At 44.9% G+C, this 21,594-nt stretch overlaps 1 protein-coding gene across 1 annotated transcript; it reads right to left on the bottom strand.

Moving 5' to 3' along the window:
- Positions 1-362: 362 nt before the first annotated feature.
- SMIM13 (small integral membrane protein 13) lies at positions 363-20,752 on the bottom strand. The gene is made up of 2 exons (XM_054018923.1): positions 20,256-20,752; positions 363-4,169 (listed from the first exon to the last, which is right to left on the bottom strand). The coding sequence occupies exons 1-2, from the start codon at positions 20,329-20,331 to the stop codon at positions 3,976-3,978; spliced, it is 270 nt and encodes an 89-aa protein (XP_053874898.1). The 5' UTR covers positions 20,332-20,752; the 3' UTR covers positions 363-3,975.
- Positions 20,753-21,594: the final 842 nt, after the last annotated feature.

Here is a 21,594-nt window from a genome sequence, read left to right on the forward strand (position 1 = left end):
ACTGTGTTCGTTTTTTGTTTTAAATGAAGCTAGTAGGTCAGTACTGGTAAACAACCTTATATAGAGCCACACTAAAGTGTAGTAACAATGAAGAGGGGGAAAAAGTGCTAAAGGAACAGGTGTCAATTTCTAATTTGAGGGAATATTCATTGTTTTAAAAGTTAGAGATATTGATTTTTTTTAATTAAAGTAGTTGGCTATTTTTATAGATTCAAACTATTTGCATCCATTATAACAGTTGAAATCGGACCGTTGGGTTTGATTACATACTGTTTTGCACTCTAACTAAAGAGCCACCTTAATACTTTACAAATGAGATACCAACACTCCTCCAAAAATATTAACTCATATACCACAAGAGGTCTCATATCAAGTCTATTTTATTTTGTTTTTGTTAAGTTATCTGTGCAGTCAGTTTAAAAGAACAGTTAACATGATGAATACAGACAAACCACATAAGCATTAGGTACAGTATGTTTAACAGTTAACACTGAGAACACAAATGACTACATTAAACACATTCTTTATTCTGGTTGTTTCCAAACAAACTGAAGTTGAAACATACACAGGTCTAGGTCAGTGTAAACCTAACGTTAAGCAGCAAATTGCTCACTGATTGCAGCACAGTATATAGCATTTACTGCAAATAGCTACAGCAGCAGTGCTTAATGAATGAACTGCATAGAATTAGCCTTGTGGGCAGGTGTTAAATAACCATGATAAAAATCATAATGGCTTCCTAACAGGTCTGAATTATGCAATATTCATAAAAAAATCCTACAAGAATGCAACTGTCCTCAGTTTTCTCCTGAATTTGTAGCCATTATTTACCTACTCTTTTCAACCAGCCTATATTACGTGCTTGTTCTACAATCCCTGGCAGTAGCCTTTTCAAATAAAGTGTTTCATAAACAAAGCAGATAACTGCTGCTCACTCAACCATTGCCACAAAAGTGATATGAATATATTTTAAATTAATAGACCCAAACCAACAAGTATATTCAGTAGAATGGTTGTAATAAGGCATATATATTTAAAAATAAATCTAATTAAAACAAAGATGAAGTCATTTATATTTTTGCCTTACAAAAATGTTTTTAGAATTGTATTACTTAATTAAAATCTAAGTGCTCAGCTACAACTAAAATACTTTAGATGTATACTGTTAAAAAAAGTCCAAAACAAAATATTTTGAAGACAAGAACATGAGTTCTATTGGACTGGTAAAACTTAATACCTTGGACCTGGTCACATGCACACTTTCACATAAATATGCTCTTGTAGGTGTGTGTAAAACCCCAATACGCAGAAGTTTCCACACGGGACATGTGCAGAAAACCCTTTTTATTTTCTCCTATTCACATTATACATTGACATCTTCATTACCAAAGCTCCACAACTCATACTATCTTTATAATATAAACCTTGTTGTCATGCTGCTACTAGGAGCATGAATGTAATGTTATAGGTGGATTTAGTGTTACTGGCAAGTAAGTCACATCAGCCTTATTAATACAATAGTGTTGGCTATTTTTCACAAAATGACAGAATAGATGAACTCCATGTGGGGGAAATGTACACTTGGTGAGGAAAAAAAGGTTGGTCAGAAAGGCAGGACAAACTTGCTTCCCAGAGTTCTATATTCATTAGTTTTAATTTCCATTTTATTGCATACTTCCAGATAAAAGTGTCAGCATTGAAACTTACTTGGGTTTCCCTCATCAACTTACTCAAGGCATAAGGCGCAAGGGCTTTTGAGTGCTGCCTTGCTGGGTATCTGTACTGCTGTAATTTCACATTTCTTCACAGCTGTTAAAATTAGAGACTGCCTGTGGGTTTCTATTACCTCTTTCAGCAGGAGAGATTAGAAATGTCAGCTTTTTGCTGTATGTGTATTTCCTATGTGTACTTATATTTCAGTTAGAACTGAAATGTACATATAGTATGAATGCTTTATATCAAGATTATAGACCTTTTGCAGACTAAAATTAATGAGAGTGTACAAAATGTATGTTCTTAATGAAAAGATTAAGAAAAATGCTCCAAAATCTGCTTAGAACGGTTAGGTTGAAGGTATACTGTACATCAAATGGACTATACAGTTTATATGTCCTACAGGCAAACACTTGAAACAAGCAGGAAAAGGAAACAATGTGGTTGATCAATTTGAATACAATGGGGATTTTATTACCTTAATCAATAGCCATTTCCAGTTCCCATTCTTACCAACAGGAAGTATGGAATAGGAAAAACTATTAATAGGTTTTACGTGTGTTTAGAGGATATGTGCAAACTGATGTGTAACCATGCTTGAAAGTATAATCCCGTAATAAAGCATGCTTGTACATACATGCTGGTAAACAAAGAAAGAATATAGAACTTGCAGGGAAGGGTCAGGACATCCATTACATATTTTAACCCTGACACATCAGGAAGAATGTTTATGTCAGCTGTTTGTGGTATATTTCAGTGAATACTGTCATCTTCAAATCCTAACATTAGCTTTCAAACAATATCCACAGATAAATTAGAATATAAAGGCAGTAAAAATGTGCTCTTCTCACAGACATAAGAGTCTATTCTATCAAAGAGCTAAGCATTGCTATTGTCACTAGAGGTTCAAGAGAGTTTGTCCACCAATGTAGGTTCTATAGTTTGTAGTTTTAAGACATTTTCCTGTAGAGCAGAATCTGAATGCATGGAAAACCACTAAGGAGAAACTAAACAAATCAACAAATGCATCCAAAGTTTATGAAAGAAAGTCAGATGAGCTTGTCCCAAAACACAGACTGTTCTTTTTGTAGCTTCATCCCCCAACACCCCGCTTCAGAGGCAGCACCTGCTTATTCTTCCTTGTTTGATACACATCAAACACTAGTTTAAAGTTGCTAGATTGCTGCAATGTGGGATTTCATTTTGCTTGAAGCACAATGCAAAAAAAAATTAAATTAAATTAAAAGGATGTTCACCTGGAGTACAATTCAGGTACTGAAGAACTGGGAGAATCTGCTAAACTGCTGATAAAACCAGTAACCACCACCAAACATGAGGTACTAAACACATTGCTACAACACTATTAAAGTGGTGTCCACCAAATTGGTCACAATTTCTTCATAATAATGGCACCAGAAAAAAAATCTGGTATCAAATACCTGATGTAAAAATGTTTACATTTTAAAGTGAGTTAGAACTGTGTTTGCCACTTTAGGATACTGAACAGTGAAGATACTTAACCCATGCTGCACCTCCCCATCTCCAGTAAAAATGGAGTCAGAGGTTCAGATGACAAAAACACAGAAGTCTAGCAGAATAGTTTTACCTGTAACCCTTCTTGTGTCAAAACCAAGAAACCGGGTATGGTCACCTGATTACGTTTTTCTTTAAGGAGATCGTTACAACCTCCACATCATGCGTCTCTAGTACTAATTCTCATGTATAGAAAAGGTTACTAAACCTCATTTTAGAATACCGTGCAAGCAGGATATCCTTTGAACATCTTTCAAGTTTACATGCATTGACAAATTGAAGAATATATATATATTTATATAGCTGAATGAAATACAGAAATAAAATTAAATTTTACTATAACTAGTTGCAGTGCTGTGAAATAAAAATAAGTTAGCAACCATTTCAAGTCCGAGATGCTTACCACCTTCAGACTAATGGAAAGGCTAGGCCTATGGACCAGCAAACAGCATCTATTTGCAGGGGTAGGAGCTACAGCAGCTCAGCCTTTTTCAGGCAGAGACATTCTCCCCCTACCTTCTTTTTTCTAGTTCTATATGGCTTACCATTAAAGCCCTTCCTGAACCGCTACTAAAGTAGTGTATATCTGAAAACCAAAAGTAAAGGTTCACAGATATTTGTTTTTTTGCGGTCCATTGTTTTCAGTAAAACCAAACTGCTGAATCACACAGTGCAGCAGAAGTGTTTAATCTGTTCATAGGTCACTAATGAATGCCCAGAGGACTCTTTTTAAGTTGCTTCTTCTGCTGGTGCCCTTCTTTGCCGTGCTGATTTCGGTCTACCTCTCTGTGGAGTGGGTGGAGTCTCCTGTTCAGCTTCAGACTCTGAAGGCTCATTATCCCCCTGCTGGGATCCTGTGTCTCCTATCAACTCTCTCAGGAACTTGAATTTAGATAAAAACAGTTGCCACACCACATACCAACCTATGGGAAACAAAAACCAAAGAGTTACTCATTTATGTTATACAATAATTTTTCCAACATACAAAAACTCAGGCTACAAAAAGCGCATTCATCAACTGCTTACCAGCACGCAGAAAAGGATTACCCCTTTCCAAAGATTTTTAAAGTGATCTACAGTTCTCAATTTGATTCAACTGATAAAACTCTTGTCTCTGGACCAGAAGAGGCCGAGTTCAAATTCCAGATTAGGACTTGAGCTCCCTATGATTGTTAATATGTCAGCATAGCAACAGGGGGTAATGAATATTGCACAATTATGGGTATCATCCTTTGAATATTAAAAATGAGGTTCCTTCTTGTTTCTTGACTGACCATGATGCTTTTTCATTGTAAAAAGATAAGCCCAGCATTTCCAGCCTAAACTTCCTCACTCAATAAATAGACTAGAATTTAGATTTAGTATAAAGCACAGCTCTATTCTAGACTCAGACTGACAAGGTTCTCATTCTTCTAACCCTCAAAATATTCTCAAGTGATACTTCAACTGGAAGAGGTGATCCCTTCAGTTCAAAAATCTTGCTTAAACAAGGTACTACCTCATTTACCCTTCCAAGATTCCATTACAGAAAAGTTAAAATGATCAGGGAACACAATTTAGCATTGCACAGCTCCTCCCACCCCCACCTCCATATACAAGGAAGGGACTATAAAAGGCAATTTAAAACGTGCTGTTTAGTCAGAACAGCAAATTACAGTAGTAAGTCTTCATTTTTAATGACCTGCACAGCCTACCCCCAATCTACCCATTATCTTGACTAGGACATCAAAATGTCATCTTTCAATTCTCACTACTGAGGGCATTCTGCACCAAAAAATTAAAAATTCTGTGCACGATATTTTAAAATTCTGCAAGTTTTATTTGTCAATAAATAAATGCAGAGACTCCAGCATGGCAGTGGGGAGCACAGGCCACTGGCTTGCTGAAAGTGGGAGATCACCCTGCAGCCTCCCACCCCCAGGACAAGGACTCAGCGGTGAGGCGCAACCCAACCCGGACAAAGCACAAGGCCTGGGCCTGCCCCAGAAACACCCTGAGGCCCTGCCCCTCTGCGCCAGGTGTGGGGCAGGCAGGCTCAGTGTGAGGGGATTCAGGTGTGGGGTGAGAGGATTCTGTGTGGGACAATCTGGGTGCAGGCAGCCCAGTGGGGGGGGGGGGGGGGGGGAAGAGAGATCTGGATGCACAGAGGTTCGTGGGGGGAAGGGAGAGAGTTTCCAGATGCAGGGGCAATGCGACTCTGCAGAGGCTTCCAGGTGAAGGTGGTTGGGGCTCAGTGGAAGGGTCTGAGCATGGGTGGGGTCGAGGGTCAGTGGGGGCTCAGGGTGAGGCATCAGGGTGGGGGTTTGAGTGCAGGGAGCTCAGTGGGGGGTGGTCTGGGTGCAGGGGTGGGGGAAAAGAGGCAGGAGGTCTGGGTGCAGAGGGGCTCCAGGTGCAGGGGTTGAGGTTCAGTGGGGTTGAGGTGCAGGTATGGATGGCTAGGGATGTTCTGAATGTGCTCACTAAGGCTTGGCAGGGGTGTCTGGGTATGGGAGGTCCGGATGCATGGGGGTTGGGTGGACGGGGGAGCAGTTCCCTGTATAGCGAGCCCTCCCCCCACAGTTGAGGAGCAATGGGGGCATGAAGCAGGAAAGGATGCTGCACTTCCTGCAGCCGGGGGAGGTTTCTTGGGGGTGGGTCTGACACAGTCCCAGACACTCCTTGCAGGGGAAGAAGTTGTCCCATCCTCTCCTGCCTCCAGCCCAGACAGAACTAGCAGCTGATCCTGCCTCAGGGTAAGAGCCACTGGCTGGGGTGTCCCCAGCCCCATGGTGATTTACCTCTCTGCCAGGTGCTCCAGGTGCCTGAAAATGTAACTGCTCTGCTAGTGAGTGGTACGAGACTGCTCTTGCAGCTTCCCTGTCAGAAAGTCATTTTTCTGTGAGAAAGCAAAGAAATCTGCGGGAAAGATGAATTCTGCGCACATGCAGAATTCCCCCAGGAGTAAATTCTGCTCTGTCATTGTTACATTTTCCAAACCAACATCTTTATGTTCCTTCCATGCTTGAGGAGAGGCATGGAAGGATCTCCGCTAAATATCTGAAAAACCATCTTACTGTCTCCCATATCCTTCCTTAAAACTCTCCTCTGCCGTGATGCCTACAAAAAAAACTTGACTATGTTTAGGGAAGTTGCTGAACTGTGATCACTGGTTTTGTTGGCTATTTCCTTGCGCTCCCTCTTTCTGCTTGTTGCATCCACTGTTGTCTCTAATCATATACTTCAATTGTAAGCTCTCTGAGGAAGTGACTGTCTCTTTGTTATGCATTTGCAAAGTGTCTAGCACAATGAGGCCCCGATGACTGGGACTCTTAAATGCTACCATCCTAATTAAGGCTGCGAGTTTGTCACAGAGGTCACGGAAGTCATGGATTCCGTGACTTTCCATGACCTCCATGACTTCTGCAGCAGCTGGTGCACCTGGCTCCGGGGTAGCTCAGGCAGCTCTTGTGGCAGTTGTACCGGCAGCTGCTGGGGCAGTCTTGGGCTACCGCCCCACCCCTCGCCCCACCAGCAGCAGAGGAGTTTGGGTGTGGGAGGGGGCTGGGGACGGGGTGAGGAGGGCTGTGGGTGGCCCTTACCTGGTGGACTTCCCGGAAGCAGCAATGTCCCCCTGGCTCAGCTGCTAGGCAGAAGCGTGGCCAGGCAGCTCTGCCATGTGCACTGCTTCTGCCTGCAGGCACCACCCTCGCAGCTCCCATTGGCTGCGGTTCCCGGCCAATGGGAGCTGCGAGGCCAACACTCTGGGCAGAGACAGCACGCAGAGCTGCCGGGCCATGCCTCTGCCTAGCAGCTGAGCAAGGGGGAGGTTGCCACTTCTGGGGAGCCCCCCCAGGTAAGAGCCGCCCAAAGCCTGCCTCACCCCGTCCTGTGCCCCAATCTCCTGCCTCCTCCCACACCCAAACTCTGTTGCTGCAGGGGAGGCGCGGAGCCAGGTAGGGAGCCTGCTGGCCCTGCCAACTCGCCCCCACCCCCAGCACCCGGGCCGCCCTCCCCCAGTCCCACCCACCCCCAAGTTTTAGTCAGAGGTGTTTTTAGTAAACGTTACGGACAATGATTTGAAAAATTATGCTATACAAAAGTGTTATTTTTTATATTAGAAATGTTAAGTTTATCCTGCTTAGAGTTAATCATTAATACTTTGACTCATGTCATAAACTGGGAAAATCCTGTCAATTCCAAATTTAAGTCACTGGCCTATATGAATTTTAAATTACCTTTAAAAATCTTGTTTGCCCAGAACTAGCAGAACCAGTCTTGATTATTTATTTTAGGTGTCACCAGAGAATGATAATAGACATCCTTTAAATGTGGACAAGAACGCAAGAGTCATCAAGGAAGATGACAACAACACAGAGACATCTAGGCAGTCAGTCTCAGTCTCAAAAAGATTATTTTTTATGCCCTACGATCAACTGCCTCTACAGAATTTGTAGTTAAATCCTCTTTCCCTCACTGGCCCAATTCTTATAGAAAAGCAATCAAACAATGCAAAGGCAGGTTAGTTTCTACTCACAAGAGAGAGAGAGAAAGAAAAAAAAACACTAAGTGTGTCAAATGAAAACAGAAAACTAACAGCAATATACATATTGCTAGGATTAAAACTGTACTCATTGCTACTAGTTTTCTATTTTCATATACATTTAATATATATGAATGATACTCAGAATATTACAATTAAAGAAAACCTATGAAGCAGCTATGAATCTCCAGTTCTAATAGTCCTCATTCTTGCCACTAAATCAGACACTCAGATTTAATTTTTTTAAAAAGATGTAATATACTTTATTAGACCTTACAAAAGCATATATGAAGAAAAAACACCACAAATTATCTAATTTTTTTCCTAGAAGCCCTTCAAAGAAAGCCAATTCACATCATAAAGTGTACAGTTTTAATTCTAGGGACAGCACAAAACAAGACATCAAAATATTTAGCATCTTCCACAAAATAGTATTGGGTGCTTTAGAATAGCTCATTTAAAAGATGAATGAAAAATACTGAAATGTATTTAATACCCTAGATTACCAGCATAAGTGGGGCACTGAGCACATCACTTGATATTACACAATAAGTGTTCCTTTTATCTTTGCGAATTGGGCCATTCATCATATAAATGATTATTTGTAGATCTACAAAACTTTTAAATTTAAGACAAGAATTTGGACATATTCGATAACCAGCCAATTCAGACCTCACTGGGCAACTAAGAATTTGCGGTCAGCTAAGTACACTGAATCACTATACAGATTTAAAAAGCAGTGCAGGATTTTACAGAAAGCCAATGTCATGATGCTAAAGAGATGGTGAATTTGAAATCTAGACATTTATATTAAAAAAGTTAGAAATACTTTGAGGTACGACACCTGCTCCGAACTGCCACTGCCAATTGTGGAGGTTTTACAGCCATTTTCTTATTTTCTTCTCCAACGGGTTCTCTCCCCGTGTTGCTGTGTAAAAGGCCCACATAAACATGTAAGACTGACTGACTATACAGGGGAAACCCTGGAAGTATCCCCACATAATGTAATCAAAGTGGATAAAGCCTTTTTGTCTAATTGCTTTCAGTCACAGTGTAATCTCTGATTTAAGAAAGTGTTATCTGAAGCAATACTAAATAAAAAAATTCAAAGAAGAGCGATTTTTAAATTGGGTCTCTTTAAAAAAAATAGGTGTTATACTGGAATTGCTGAATGCTTGTAAGGACACAAACTGCTCCTTAGATATAACGTGGTCAGGAAGAAAATTGACAGCCAAAACAGATTATGGGGGTGGGGGGAGGGAGAAACACACACAGAGGCCTGTCAGCATTTTCAAGTATCTCACTGAGAATGGTCTCAATCTGGCAATACTATGTTGATGGTACAAAGATAGTCTAGTGACAGATTTAAGGTATTTCATCCTTTATAATTCAAACAACATGTATACCCAGACTATGGATACTTGGGAATATTAAGAGCCTTATCAAATGATAATCATCATACATCAGTGGTGGGCAACCTGTGGGCCACAGGCCGCATATGGTCCATCAGGGTAATCTCATTGTGGGTCACAAGACGTTTTGCTGACATTGACAGTCCGCAGGTACAGCCCCCCGCAGCTCCGAGTGGCTGCAGTTCGCTGTTCCCAGCCAACAGGAGCTGCGAGAAGCAGCGGCTAGCACGTCCCTGCAGCCCGCAACTCCAGCCCCAATCAAGGGGAATGAATTAGGGCTGGTCGAAGAGCCCTATTCCTATCTGGCAATGAGAAACAGCTGCCAGCCGAATTAGCCAGGGTCTACAAAGGCTGGCACGCAGGAAACCAGAGAGAAAGGAGGGAGGGAAGAGAAAGGCCAGGCACAGAGAGGGGTGGGGCCCTCTAGTCTGCTGCTGGCAAAGTTTGACTGTGAAAAACCTGTACATAGATAGTAAGGTGGTGGTGGGAAACAGCTATAAATAAAGAGCACTGGTGTTTGCACCAACCTGAGGGAAGCAGGGGCAGAAACCAGAGGGGCCCACTACGACTCGCTACACATGGGGGCTTGTCTGGGATCTCAAGCCAGCGCAAGCGTTTGGCGACCTGGAGGGGACCCTGCAGTGGCTAGTGAAGCAGCAGGAGGAGATGCAAAAAATATATTGAGATATACACCTATGTCATAGAACTGGAAGGGACCCTGAAAGGTCATCGAGTCCAGCCCCCTGCCTTCACTAGCAGGACCAAGTACTGATTTTTGCCCCAGGTCCCTAAGTGACCCACTCAAGGATTGAATTTACAACCCTGGATTTAGCAGGCCAATGCTCAAACCACTGAGTTATCCCTCCCTGGAAGGTGCTGCAAGCCTTTCAGCAATCCCACCAGCTAGAGAGGCAGGCCTTACTCACCTGGCAAGTGGAGCAACAGAAAACCAGGGTAGATAAAAATCAATGATTTAAAACAAACAAACATTTTTTTTAAATCAGATTTTTTAAATTAAAATCAGATTTTTTTTATAAAACGCTTTTTGAGGAAAAAAATCTTTCTAAAGATAGTTTTAATTCAGATCCATGATGAGATATCTTTGAGCTATAATGTAATAGGGATTATTAATTCTATAGTAGGAGACAGTATATTCATTTAATGTTTGAGCAAAGTTTTGTTCCAATAGTTCATGGATTAGGGACCCAATCTTATAGGGTTCCAGGGGCTTCTGTATAGATTATTTAGGTTAATTTTTCTATCTACCCAATGGGACTCAGTGCTAAGTCTAGAAGATACCATCAGAGATGCTTAGTTTTGCAGTTCTCAAACTGTGGATTTGCGTCTCCAGAGGTAACATGCGTGTGAACAGCAAAAATATTTTTAAATAAATAATAGAGGTGAGAAATAACAGATCTCAAGCCCATTGTCCCCCTGCAAATTTATGTACACAGAGTCAATCCCTTTCCGCTCTCTAAAAGTGCAAAGTTTCAAAAAGTTAAATGAATAGAAGATTGTTGGGGGTGGAATAGATCTGGACAACAAGAAGTCTGGAGATAAATGTGAGAAGGGAGGAATAGGCAGTAGAAACAAAAGTGAAACTGTTTGAGCAGCATATTCCAGAGGTCTTTCTGAGTGTAGCCTTAATTGACTTGAGAGCTACCATACCATTCTCTCACTAGAAGGGAAAACCTATAATAGCAGCAGGCCATAAAAGAGATCCAGTTTGGGAATATATTAATGAAGTTCCTCTACCTGTGAAGAATATGTATTAAGGTTATAACAACCAACAAGAACGCACTTTTATGTAGAAATCCATGATTAAATCAAGTCTTCCTGACTAGTGATTTAAATCAATTTGATTTAAACCAAATCCAACCTGAAGAAAACCCTGCAGGACTTTATAAGGGAGCAGGCCAATGTGCAGCAGCAGCTCCTCCAGAGACTGGTGAGTCCCACGGGGGTGATGACATCTACGCGACGGGATTGGACCTGTGTAAGACGGGCCCTGCCGATGACCCGGACGCCTTCCTCTGTACCTTTGAGAGGGTAACCCTGGACACCGGATGGGATTGGGTAACCTTGGCCCTACGGCTGGCTCACTATCTGACCAGCGAGGCTCAAGCAGCTTATATGGTGCTGAGCAACGACCAGGCCAAAAACTATGAGGTAGTGAAGGTGGCCATCCTAGACCGCGTAGGGCTGTCAGCAGAGAAATACTGGCAGAAGTTTCACTTGCCCTGGTAGACGGGGGGTTTGCGGCACCGAGCCTTCCCCCAAAAGCTGACCCACTGGGCCACTTGTTAGTTGCAGCCGGATACCCAAACGGTGGGGGAAATCATGGACCACGTGATCCTCGAGCAGTTTTTACAGGGCCTCCCTGAGAACGTGCGAGTCTGGGTCAGGTGACACCAGTCGGGCACCATGGAGGCTGCAGTTAAGTTAACTGAGGAGTATGCGGAGGCGGACTTCCCCCAAAAGGAGGGTCAGACATGCCGGGAGCTGGAGTGGGGGAAAAGACCCTGAGAACATCCCCCCACCCCTGGGAAGGGCCTGGAAAGGAAGAAGGAGTCCAGGCGAGTCCCGAGTTGCCCCGGACAGCTTGTGTACTGGCAGTGTGGGGGCCAGGACATAAGACTGGGGACTGCCCAGAGATGGAATGCGGCCTAGCTGAATTTTGCGGCTGGACTAATGTTGGAGGGCGGAGGAAAGGGCGAGGACTAGCCACCATCTGGGACTAGCAACAAGGGGCGGTAGCTTCATTGCTGGGAAAGCGTCTGCCGCCGACAAAGCGCTGTCCACACCAGCGCTTTTTGTTGTTAAAACTTTTGTCGTTCGGGGTGAAGGGCGTGTTTCACACCCCTGAACAAACGTTTTGATGATGAAAGTGCAGTGTAGACATAGCCTTAGTCTCTGTGCCTGATCCCAATTTTACAGATGGGGAGTAGACACAGAAAGACCAATAGCTGTGCCCTCCCTCACAGCGGTGTTGTGAGAATAAATGTTAAAGAATTGTGAAGGGCTCAAATACTATGGTAACATAGGCCATGTACATGCAATAGACATAGTATGTGTGGCTTGGCTCCACAGGGCTCTTTGACCTTGATTCTCCCTCAGTGCAACTTTTCAAATACAAGTCCAGGCCTATTTCATTCCCAATAGGAAAAGAATTTATCGCCTTGCTAGCTCCTCTTTACAAGCATGTTTTAAAGACAACTTCAAAGGAAAGGGCATTTTCTTTTTAACTGTCCTTAGAAAGACAATGTTGGTTTAGGTCTCTTAAGCAATGTCTACATTAAAGACCTTACAGTGGCACCTCTGTACCCAGGCAGCGGCGCTGCTGTAAGATATCTTGTGTAGCCTTTCTATGCCAATGGGAGGGAGCTCTCCCATCAATATAATTAAACCACCCCCAATGAGTGGTGGTAGCTTCTTCTGCTGATCTAGCGCTGTGCACAGATGGAATTTATGCTGACAAAACATATGTCACTCGGGGCGACATACATTTTGCCAACATAAGTGGTAGTGTAGACATGGCCTTACACTTTGAAGGTCTGTGAAATTAAAGAGTTATGAAACAACTGAATGTAGCATTAAAGAACAGCTTGTGTCTTAAGAGCATTCCTGTCTACAACTGAATTCAGCCTTCTGAAATAGTACACAGAAGTCCCCTATCTCAATGTTTGTTAAATCTGTTTTGGGTTTTTTTTTCTTTTTAGGCAAGATGTAAGTCAAACCACATCCTGCTAGTCAAAAGTTCACTAGAAATTTTCAGCACATAGCAAAATGTACCTCTTTGCAGTCACAGTGTAGCTCAATGTGTGCCTATTGTGAGAAAATAAATCAAGTACAAACAACAAATGCCCAAGTTAGTAATATCAGAGTTCAGCTTGCCTGACACTTCATCCTAACCTCACTTCCTGGACTGTGCTTCAATATTGTCAAGATCCCACCATTTGCACAAGAGTGTGTGATGTTATATGTATACCATTGTGTTTATTCAGGTCTGCATGACCATGAAACCTAGGTCTGTTGTGGCACACAAGTATGATGACCATAGCTCTTGGCATGTTAAAGCTTTTTACTACCAATGACAAGAGGCAGGAGACAACCAAGGCTAAAGCAGTGAAGTGAAAGAAGGTATACTAAAAAAGATTGAGGAGGAAAGGAAGGATATTAAGCCAAAAGGGAAAACAGGAGGGAGGGAGGGAATGACTGGGGAGGCCAAAATCTGACCTGATGGAAGGGAGTGAGGAAGAAAAAGGGAAGTCCTGAAATAGGCAGCAGTAAGACAAAGAGAGGGGGGAAATTATACAGATTTAAATGACTGCTATTTGAGACCCAGGCTGATCCTTAAATTAGCTGTGTGATCCCTGGGAGTAAGTGCTCATTTCACGGCACCAGGAATAGTGCTTTTCTCTAGGCAGAAGAGTCCTATGCCTTGCTGCTGGAGCCCCTTACTCACTGGAGACATCTCAGTTCTTCTACTGACCTGTTGGAGCGCTAGCAAATGAGGACTCCTCCTACAGCAAATCCTGATGGGAATAGAAAAAAAGTCACATCTGCTGAAGGACCCTGAGCTCCTGTGGGAAAGGAGCTGCTTCAGATCTCACTTTTCTCCTTTGCTGCAGTGTAAGGTGGAGGCATTCAGACTACTGAGCAAGGCTCACTCTGCCTTGATCAACAATTTGGTCAGAAAACAGCAATGAGGATGTAAGTGGGACAAACTTGAAAGTCTTATCTTGCTCGCTACCACCAGTCCTTATAACTCAAAATGGGCACATGAAGAACACAGGATAGCACACAAGTGGCAGGGAGAAAAAAGCAGAAAACAATAACAAAATCCTAAATAGTTGAGAAGAAATGAAAGGAAAAGAAACAGAAGCAAAGTTGCTAGAAGTGAAGTTCAACTTTAAAGAGTGACTGACAAACAGCCATGTTTACAGTTTCTCAATCATTTCTATAACAAATGTGCTCAGTTTACAAATAGATCTTTTTTTAACTGCAAGAGCCCCCGTTCCTCGCCAGGTTTAACCAAGACTCTGAAAGGCATCAACTCCCACTGATGACAATGGGAATTGTCGATACCAAGCAATTCAAGAGCTGGGAACCTATTCAGGGATTTTTATTTAAATAAGAATGTAGGTGCCTAAGTTTAGGCATATATGTTTGAATCTTTTGGCTTATTGTCTTTACATGGCTGAACATTTAATTTTTCTAATGTGATTAATTCCTGTAGACATTTCATGTTTTAGATTTCTCTCTTTTCTCTTTAGAAGAGTGGTAAAAACTAATTTAAGTTGCATGATAAAAAAGGGGAACTAATTCAGCATGGCACACACTAACCATATTTGTGTTAAAGAGTGGAAATTCAAATAGCAAGACACATGTCCACCAGATCCAAGTGTTAAATACAAATTTGTAACTATAAATAGGAGTTGTACACATCACCTTTGAAACACGAATGAGACATTTTTTCTCATTTGGTTAAACCTTTATAAAAATCTTTCTGTAATTAGATAAAAGAATATGTAGTGCCAGTATTATTCCATTAATATGTTAGGAATAGACAATAAGCAAAAACTGAAATATATTGGCTACAGAGTTCAAAGTGTATACCACTAAAAACAACACTGTAACAGGCCACAACAGTTGATTTAATTATGGCACTAGCAGTAGTCCCCCTACAAAACTCATGCCCCAATCCTGAAAACATTTAAGCACATGCTTAACTTTACTACTGGTAGCAGGTCGGGGCAGGGAAGTAAGGTGAAATCAATGGAGCTGTGGTGAATTCATAGGCAGGGACATGACTTCTTTCCTGTGTCTAAGTGCAAAGTACATTGTGGGCACTGGGGGGGGGGGGGGGGGGGGGAGGGGGGAAGAGAATGGGAGGCAAAAATAAATTTAAACTGTGTTCATGAAGTAGTGAACTTTTTAATGGTATCTACTGTATATATCTATATGCAAACATTAATAGAAAATGTAAGTTGCCTTGTTGAAGCAGATTTGTTTAAATATTTGTTAAACGCTTAGTAGTAAATAACAGTTTCAGCTAAAGCATTGTAATGTATTAAGTGATGTGATATTAAACTGCTTTTTGAGACTATTACACTAACCGATTTAAACTCGGTATTGAGTCTTCCTTAGTAGCCCAAGCATGCAAAAGCTACCTTAAATCACAGGAAGTATTCAGCAGTTTGATGGTGTGGAGAAGGGACCATGTCAAGTTGAAACTGTTTGACACGAGTTGCTGTTATAGGGTAAATGTTAAACGAAACTGTATGATGGGGTACCTTATGGCACAAAAAACATATGCAAAGAGACACAAAGTCTTGGATTCCTGGATTGAAGCTCCACTCAAGACTGCTCATTTGGACCTATGTGGTTTGAATTTGAAGGGTCGTCTGTTGTCTCATATCAGTGTACCAAATCAGTGTAAAGGCTAGGTTTATTTGCAAATCAGCAAGTTTTAATAGTTACCAACTAATGAGAATCAAACTTTCTTTAGGAAAATAACTAAAAATTACAAAAGCAAAACAAGATTAAAATTGATTTAAATCAAGATTTCCTGAACAAAACCTAAAAAAAAATCCCCACACCAAACCCCACAGCCCAAAATCAAAACAAACCCCACAATTTTCGACATATTATCTTAGCAATGAATGCTAAATATCATTTTTCACTCTGCTATTCCACCATCATTATGATAAATATAATTGATACTGTATTTTTTAACAACTTCTAGAGATGACTGAAAAATTCTTAAGCGTTTGTAATGGACAAAAAGAATCAGCAAAAGTTTTCTGAAGTTTTGCATATATAGCTAACTCTACAATTTGAATCTACATGTATTCTCTCTTCCCTAGGCCATGCATGCTATGATTTTGTATGTGAATTAAAAGTATTGAAAAAGGGCTCAGAATAGTTTTAACACCCCAGCTTCCCCACCAAGTTTGGTTTGATAGAAAAGGGGCTCTCCCTTACTAATGGCGTCTAGTCACTACCTGACTCAAGTGAAATGGAAATAAGTTAGCTTTATTACTGCTATTACAACAATTTATATGGCGACTAGCATTGTGGCATGTAGGCAAATTGGGCCCAAACCAGTACAACTGAAATCAATAAGAGTTTTAACATTAATTTCAGTGGCACTAGGGTTAGGTCCTTTCTGGGAAGAATTAATCTACCACGGAAGACTTCTAACACTCACACAGAAAGAATTATAGCAAGAGGCAATACAAATATTTAGACTATTTGCCAAAACAATGAACTTGGAGAGAGTGCCCAGTAAATCATTTTTCTCCCAAGAAAACACAGTTATTACCAGAGACTCTTCTACAGTAACTCCCCACTTAACGTCCTCTCGTTTAACGTTGTTTTGGTCTTACGTCCCTGCTCAATTACAGAACGTGCTCCATTTAAAGTTGTGCAATGCTTCGCTATAATGTCATTTGATTGCCTGCTTTGTATACACTGGCAGCCCCCCATCAGTTCCCCTACGCCCCCCCCGCCTGCCAACAGACCCCACGGATCAGCGCCTTCCCCCCCTCCTCTTGCCCGCGGCAATCAGCTGGCTTGCGGCATTGAGGGAGGGGGGAGGAGTGAGGACTTGGCGCACAGGCTCCCCGTCCCTCCCCAATGCCTCAAACCAGCTGATTGCCACAGACAGGAGGCAGGGGGAGTCTGTGCACTGAGTCCTCGCTCCTCCCCCCCTCTCTCCTGCCCCATGAACATCGCAAGCCAGCTGATTGCCACGGGCAGGAGCGGGGAGGAGCGAGGATGCGGCGCACCTACCCCATTCCTCCCCACCTCTGGTTCAGGAGGCAGGGGAGAGCCTGCACACCGTGTCCTCGCTCCTCCTGCCTGCCTCCTGAACGCTACAAGCTAGCTGATTGCCGTAGGCAGGAGGCGGGGGGGAGGAGCAAGGATGCGGTGTGCGGAGTAAAGGGGGAGGAAGGCGAAGAAGAGGCGGGTTAAGGGTGGGGGCTTGGGAGAAGAGGGGGTGTGGGCAGACTGAGGGTTGAGCCGCCTGCTTGCAGAGTAGGGGAAGCTGCCGCTGCGCAACGTGCTTCTCCTAGCTTACATAGGGTTACCATACGTCCGGATTTTCCCAGACATGTCCGGCTTTTTGGGCCTCAAATCCCCGTCCGGGGGGAAATTCCAAAAAGCCGGACATGTCCAGGAAAATCGGGACATGCGGGGCCGGCAGTGCTGGGCCGGGGCCGGGCCAGGGGCCGGGCCGGGGGCCCTGAGCCCGGGACAGGCACCCCAGGGCCCGAGCCGACCCAGGCTGGAGACGCCGGGGGGGGGGCCAGACTGGGCCGCGCCTCCTCCCCCCACCGACCCCCCCTTACCTGCTTCAGGCTTCCCGCGAATCAAATGTTTGCGGGAAGCAGGTGAGGGGGCAGAGTTGGGGCGGGGACTTTGGGGAAGGGGTGGAGTTGGGGCAGGGCGTGGCTGGGGGCGGGGCCGGGCCCCCGTGGAGTGTCCTCTTTTTGGACACTCAAAATATGGTTACCCTAAGCTTACAGCACCTTCCGCCTCCTTGCCTGCCTCATTGTCTCCAGTGTCAGTGGGCTGTGCCTGTGTGGGGTAAGGCAGGGGTACTGTATGGCAAAAAAAAAATTTCCCTGGAACTTAACTCTCCCCTCTCCCCTACTTACATTCATTCTTATGGGGAAATATGATTCGCTTAACATCATTTCACTTAAAGTCGCATTTTTCAGGAACATAATTACATTAAGTGAGGAGTTACTGTACTTATGTTGCTAGAAAACTCAGGGAATGCCAACATTCAAACACAAGTACCCTTACTCATGTGAAGTATCAGAGGGGTAGCCGTGTTAGTCTGAATCTGTAAAAAGCAACAGAGGGTCCTGTGGCACCTTTAAGACTAACAGAAATATTGGGAGCATAAGCTTTCGTGGGAGAAACTGAAGACCAGACTCCAAAGAGAAACTGCTGAGCTCCAGTTCATTTGCAAATTTGACATCATCAGATCAGGATTAAACAAAGACTGTGAATGGCTATCCAACTACAGAAGCAGTTTCTCCTCCCTTAGTGTTCACGCCTCAACTGCTAGCAGAGCACCTCAGCCACCCTGATTGAACTAACTTTGTTATCTCCATACTGATTTATACCTGCCTCTGGAAATTTCCATTACTTGCATCTGAAGAATTGAGGTTCTTACCCACGAAAGCTTATGCTCCAATACTTCTGTTAGTCTTAAAGGTGCCACAGGACCCTCTGTTGCTTCTTACTCATGTGTGAAGTCTTGGAAGGATAGGGTTCTAAAACAGTGGTTTTCAAACTTCGGGTCAGAACCCAGTACTGGGTCGTGGAATGCAAGGCACTAGGTCATCTTGCTCAGCACCCGGCCATTAAAATCTAGTAGTCCCTCCTGTTCGGACACAGCGTTGTGCCCTGGAAGCGGCCAGCAGCAGGCCTGGCAGGGGGGCCACGGGGCACTGGCTCTGCTGTGGGAGATGGGACTTGCAGATGAGAGCCATGCAGAGCCACTTGCGTACTTCCGCCTAGGAGCCGGACCTGCTACTGGCCACTTCCGGGGCGCAGCGCAGTCTGTGGTGCCAGGACAGGCGGGAAGCCTGCCTTAGCACCCCTGCTGCGCTGCTGACTGGGAGCCATTGGAGGTAAGCCTGCGCCCCCAACCCCACACTCCAATCCCTTACACCAGCCCTGAGCCCCCCCCAAACCCAGAGCCCCCTTCTCCACCCCAAATCTCTCATCCCCAGCCCCACCCCGGAGCCTGCACCCCCAGCCCAGAGCCCTGATCCCCCTCCTGCAACCCAACCCCCTGCCCCAGCCCAGAACCTCCTCCCACACTCTGAACCCCTCTTTCCCAGCCCCATCCTGCAGCCCTCACCCCAGCACTCTAACCCTCTTCCCCAGCCCTGAGCCCCCTCCCACACCACAAGCCCCTCATCCCTAGCTCTGCTGGGTCACGGACATCAACAATTTTCTTCAACTGGGTCACCAGAAAAAAAGTTTTAAAACCACTGCTCTAAAACTTACTGTACTATAAGTTCAACACAGATAAGTTGATTGTGGGATTTTCAACACCTGTCAAGTTCAAGACTAATAAAACAAACAACTCAGAGAAGTTATTTTATTATCCTTACTAACAAATGGTCTCTCCTGATGAAAAATTGTCATCCAAATATGTAAATAGCCTGTGTAACCTGGATTGACTGTACATATAGTGAGAGATAGGATAAAGATATGCCTGATTCCTAAGTCAATGCAAACAACAGCTTCCTGCTCTGGGTACACTTTCAATATAGATAAACAACAACAAAGTCATTGACAGCTCTAATTCTCTGTCTATAAACTGTTTCCAAATTATTAAAACGTCCATTAAATTCAGTCAAAATTTTACTTAGGACGAGGAAGCGCCTGACCTTTAAGCATTTTTAATCAATTTAATACATCATTTTATTTTCTGACTACGGTAAAAACCATTTATGCAAAGAATGTAATAAGACTCTTCAGTTAAGTTCTTACTACCTGTTATATATGGGGGGAGAGAGAGGAGGATGCTGGTGTAGCCTCCTGCCTGAATATTACAGAACAATCCTAGTCTTTCAACATCACTCCTGTTACATGATTTTTCGTAAGGTCTGCATTCCAATCAACGTTTACCATGGCAGTGTAAAGAAAATGAGGAAGCTGATCAGATTGCATCTTACAGAACATCCAAAATTCTGCTCTCTCTCTCTTTGATTTTTTAAAATACAAGAGACACCTATAGGGTATCCTTAAGTGCCTATCTTTATGGGACTCCATAAAGGTCCTTCCTTTAGTCTCAAATTAACCTCAAATGTGTGTGTGGGGGGGGAGGGGGGGTATAAAAAAAGCACAGTTTTTAGTAGGAGGCTTTTCAAGGCTCAAATATTTGAGAGCAAGCGAAGAGGGCGCTGTGAGCGAGACCCTTGATGGGGCACCATGTTCCTCCCCTCTCCCTTCCCCGGCAACGCCGAAGAGGACTCCGCGGAGAGGGACCGGGGCAGCACGGGGCAGGGGGACGGACACACACCGAGCTACGGGTGCGTACTCACCGCACAGCATGAACAAGAGCACACAGGCCAGGGTGGCCACGATCACCAGCAGCGTCAGCCCGACGCTCTGCCACATCTTGGCCGGCCGGAGCGGAAGGCGCTGGGCGCTGTTACCCGCAGGGAGGGCGCAGCGGCATCACCGCGGCGCATGGAGGGACGAGGCTGGCCGCACTCGCTGCACCGGAGAAGGGCTCGGGGGCGGCTGAGTCGGGTTATGAGCCACCCCCCGGCTCATGGGCGGCGGGGCCAGGCCGGGGTGGGGGAGGGGCAGGCACAGATTTGGGGCCGGCGGGGAGGGAGGGAGGGATGGCGGCACTGGGACCCCAGGGCACAGCGGGGGGACGCGCCGGCTCGGAGGAGGTGGCGCCCCGCGTGGCTCCGCTGCCGGCTGCCTCTGGAGGGAGCCGCCGCGCCGCGCCGGACGAGGGGCTGCGAACCCCCAATGGCAGAGGCCGGGCGGCGGCGGCAGCTTTTCTCCCTGACAAGCCGGCGCCAGAGGCCCCCAGTTCATGGGCGGCGCGCGGAGGCTGCGTAGAAACGCATCACGGTGACGCCAGCCCGCAGCGCAGGGCACGCTGGGAGTTGGAGTGTAACGGCTGCCGCGGTTACCGTTGCGAACTACGGTTCCCAGCACGGCCCACTGCGGCTGTGGTTAACTTTACCCTCGGGCCGGGCGTAGGGAGACCACATGTCCCGACTGTAGAGGGACAGTCCCGATTTTTGGGTCTTTTTCTTATATAGGCGCCTGTTACCCCCCACCCCCTGCCCCAATGTTTCACACTGGCTGGCTGGTCACCCTAGCGTGAAGGGACCTCAGGAGGTTCTAGACCAACCCCCCCTGCTCAAGGCAGAACCCTGACCACCTTCTTGTTGTGTCTCTGGTGTCCTAGTGCTGGCTTCTCGCTCTGGCTCAGCCTTCCCCTCGCAGTGTGCCAAGCATCGGTGCTGCCCCAAGCGCTGCCCCAGCCCTGCACAGTCATACCCCACAGCAACCCCACCTTCGCTCTTCTGGTAATGCAATGGACCCCTACACTCATTCACACTCACTGCAATGCACCCTGCCCCTCATTCACACTCACACTGCAATGCACCCTACCCCTCACAGTCACACTGCAATGAACCCCCACCCCATCCCTCACACTCACACTGAAATGCATCCCACCCCTCGCAGTCACACTGCAATGAACTCCCACCCCATCCCTCACACTTACACTGCAATGCACCCCACCCCTCACACTCACACTGCAATGCACCCCCACCTAGAGTGACCAGGGGTCCGGTTTTGGACCGGAACACCCAGTCAAAAAGGAATCCTGACCGCTCCGGTCAGCACCACTGA

The sequence above is a fragment of the Malaclemys terrapin genome, chromosome 2, assembly GCF_027887155.1.
Source record: "Malaclemys terrapin pileata isolate rMalTer1 chromosome 2, rMalTer1.hap1, whole genome shotgun sequence".
Taxonomy (NCBI): domain Eukaryota; kingdom Metazoa; phylum Chordata; order Testudines; family Emydidae; genus Malaclemys; species Malaclemys terrapin.

Bases quoted from the DNA above. Each gene is read 5' to 3' on its own strand.
- SMIM13 (XM_054018923.1), bottom strand. From the start codon at position 20,331: ATGTGGCAGAGCGTCGGGCTGACGCTGCTGGTGATCGTGGCCACCCTG. The intron at 4,170-20,255 runs GTGAGTACGCAC...TGTTTCCCATAG, and splicing joins GCTCTTGTTCATGCTGTGCG to GTTGGTATGTGGTGTGGCAA.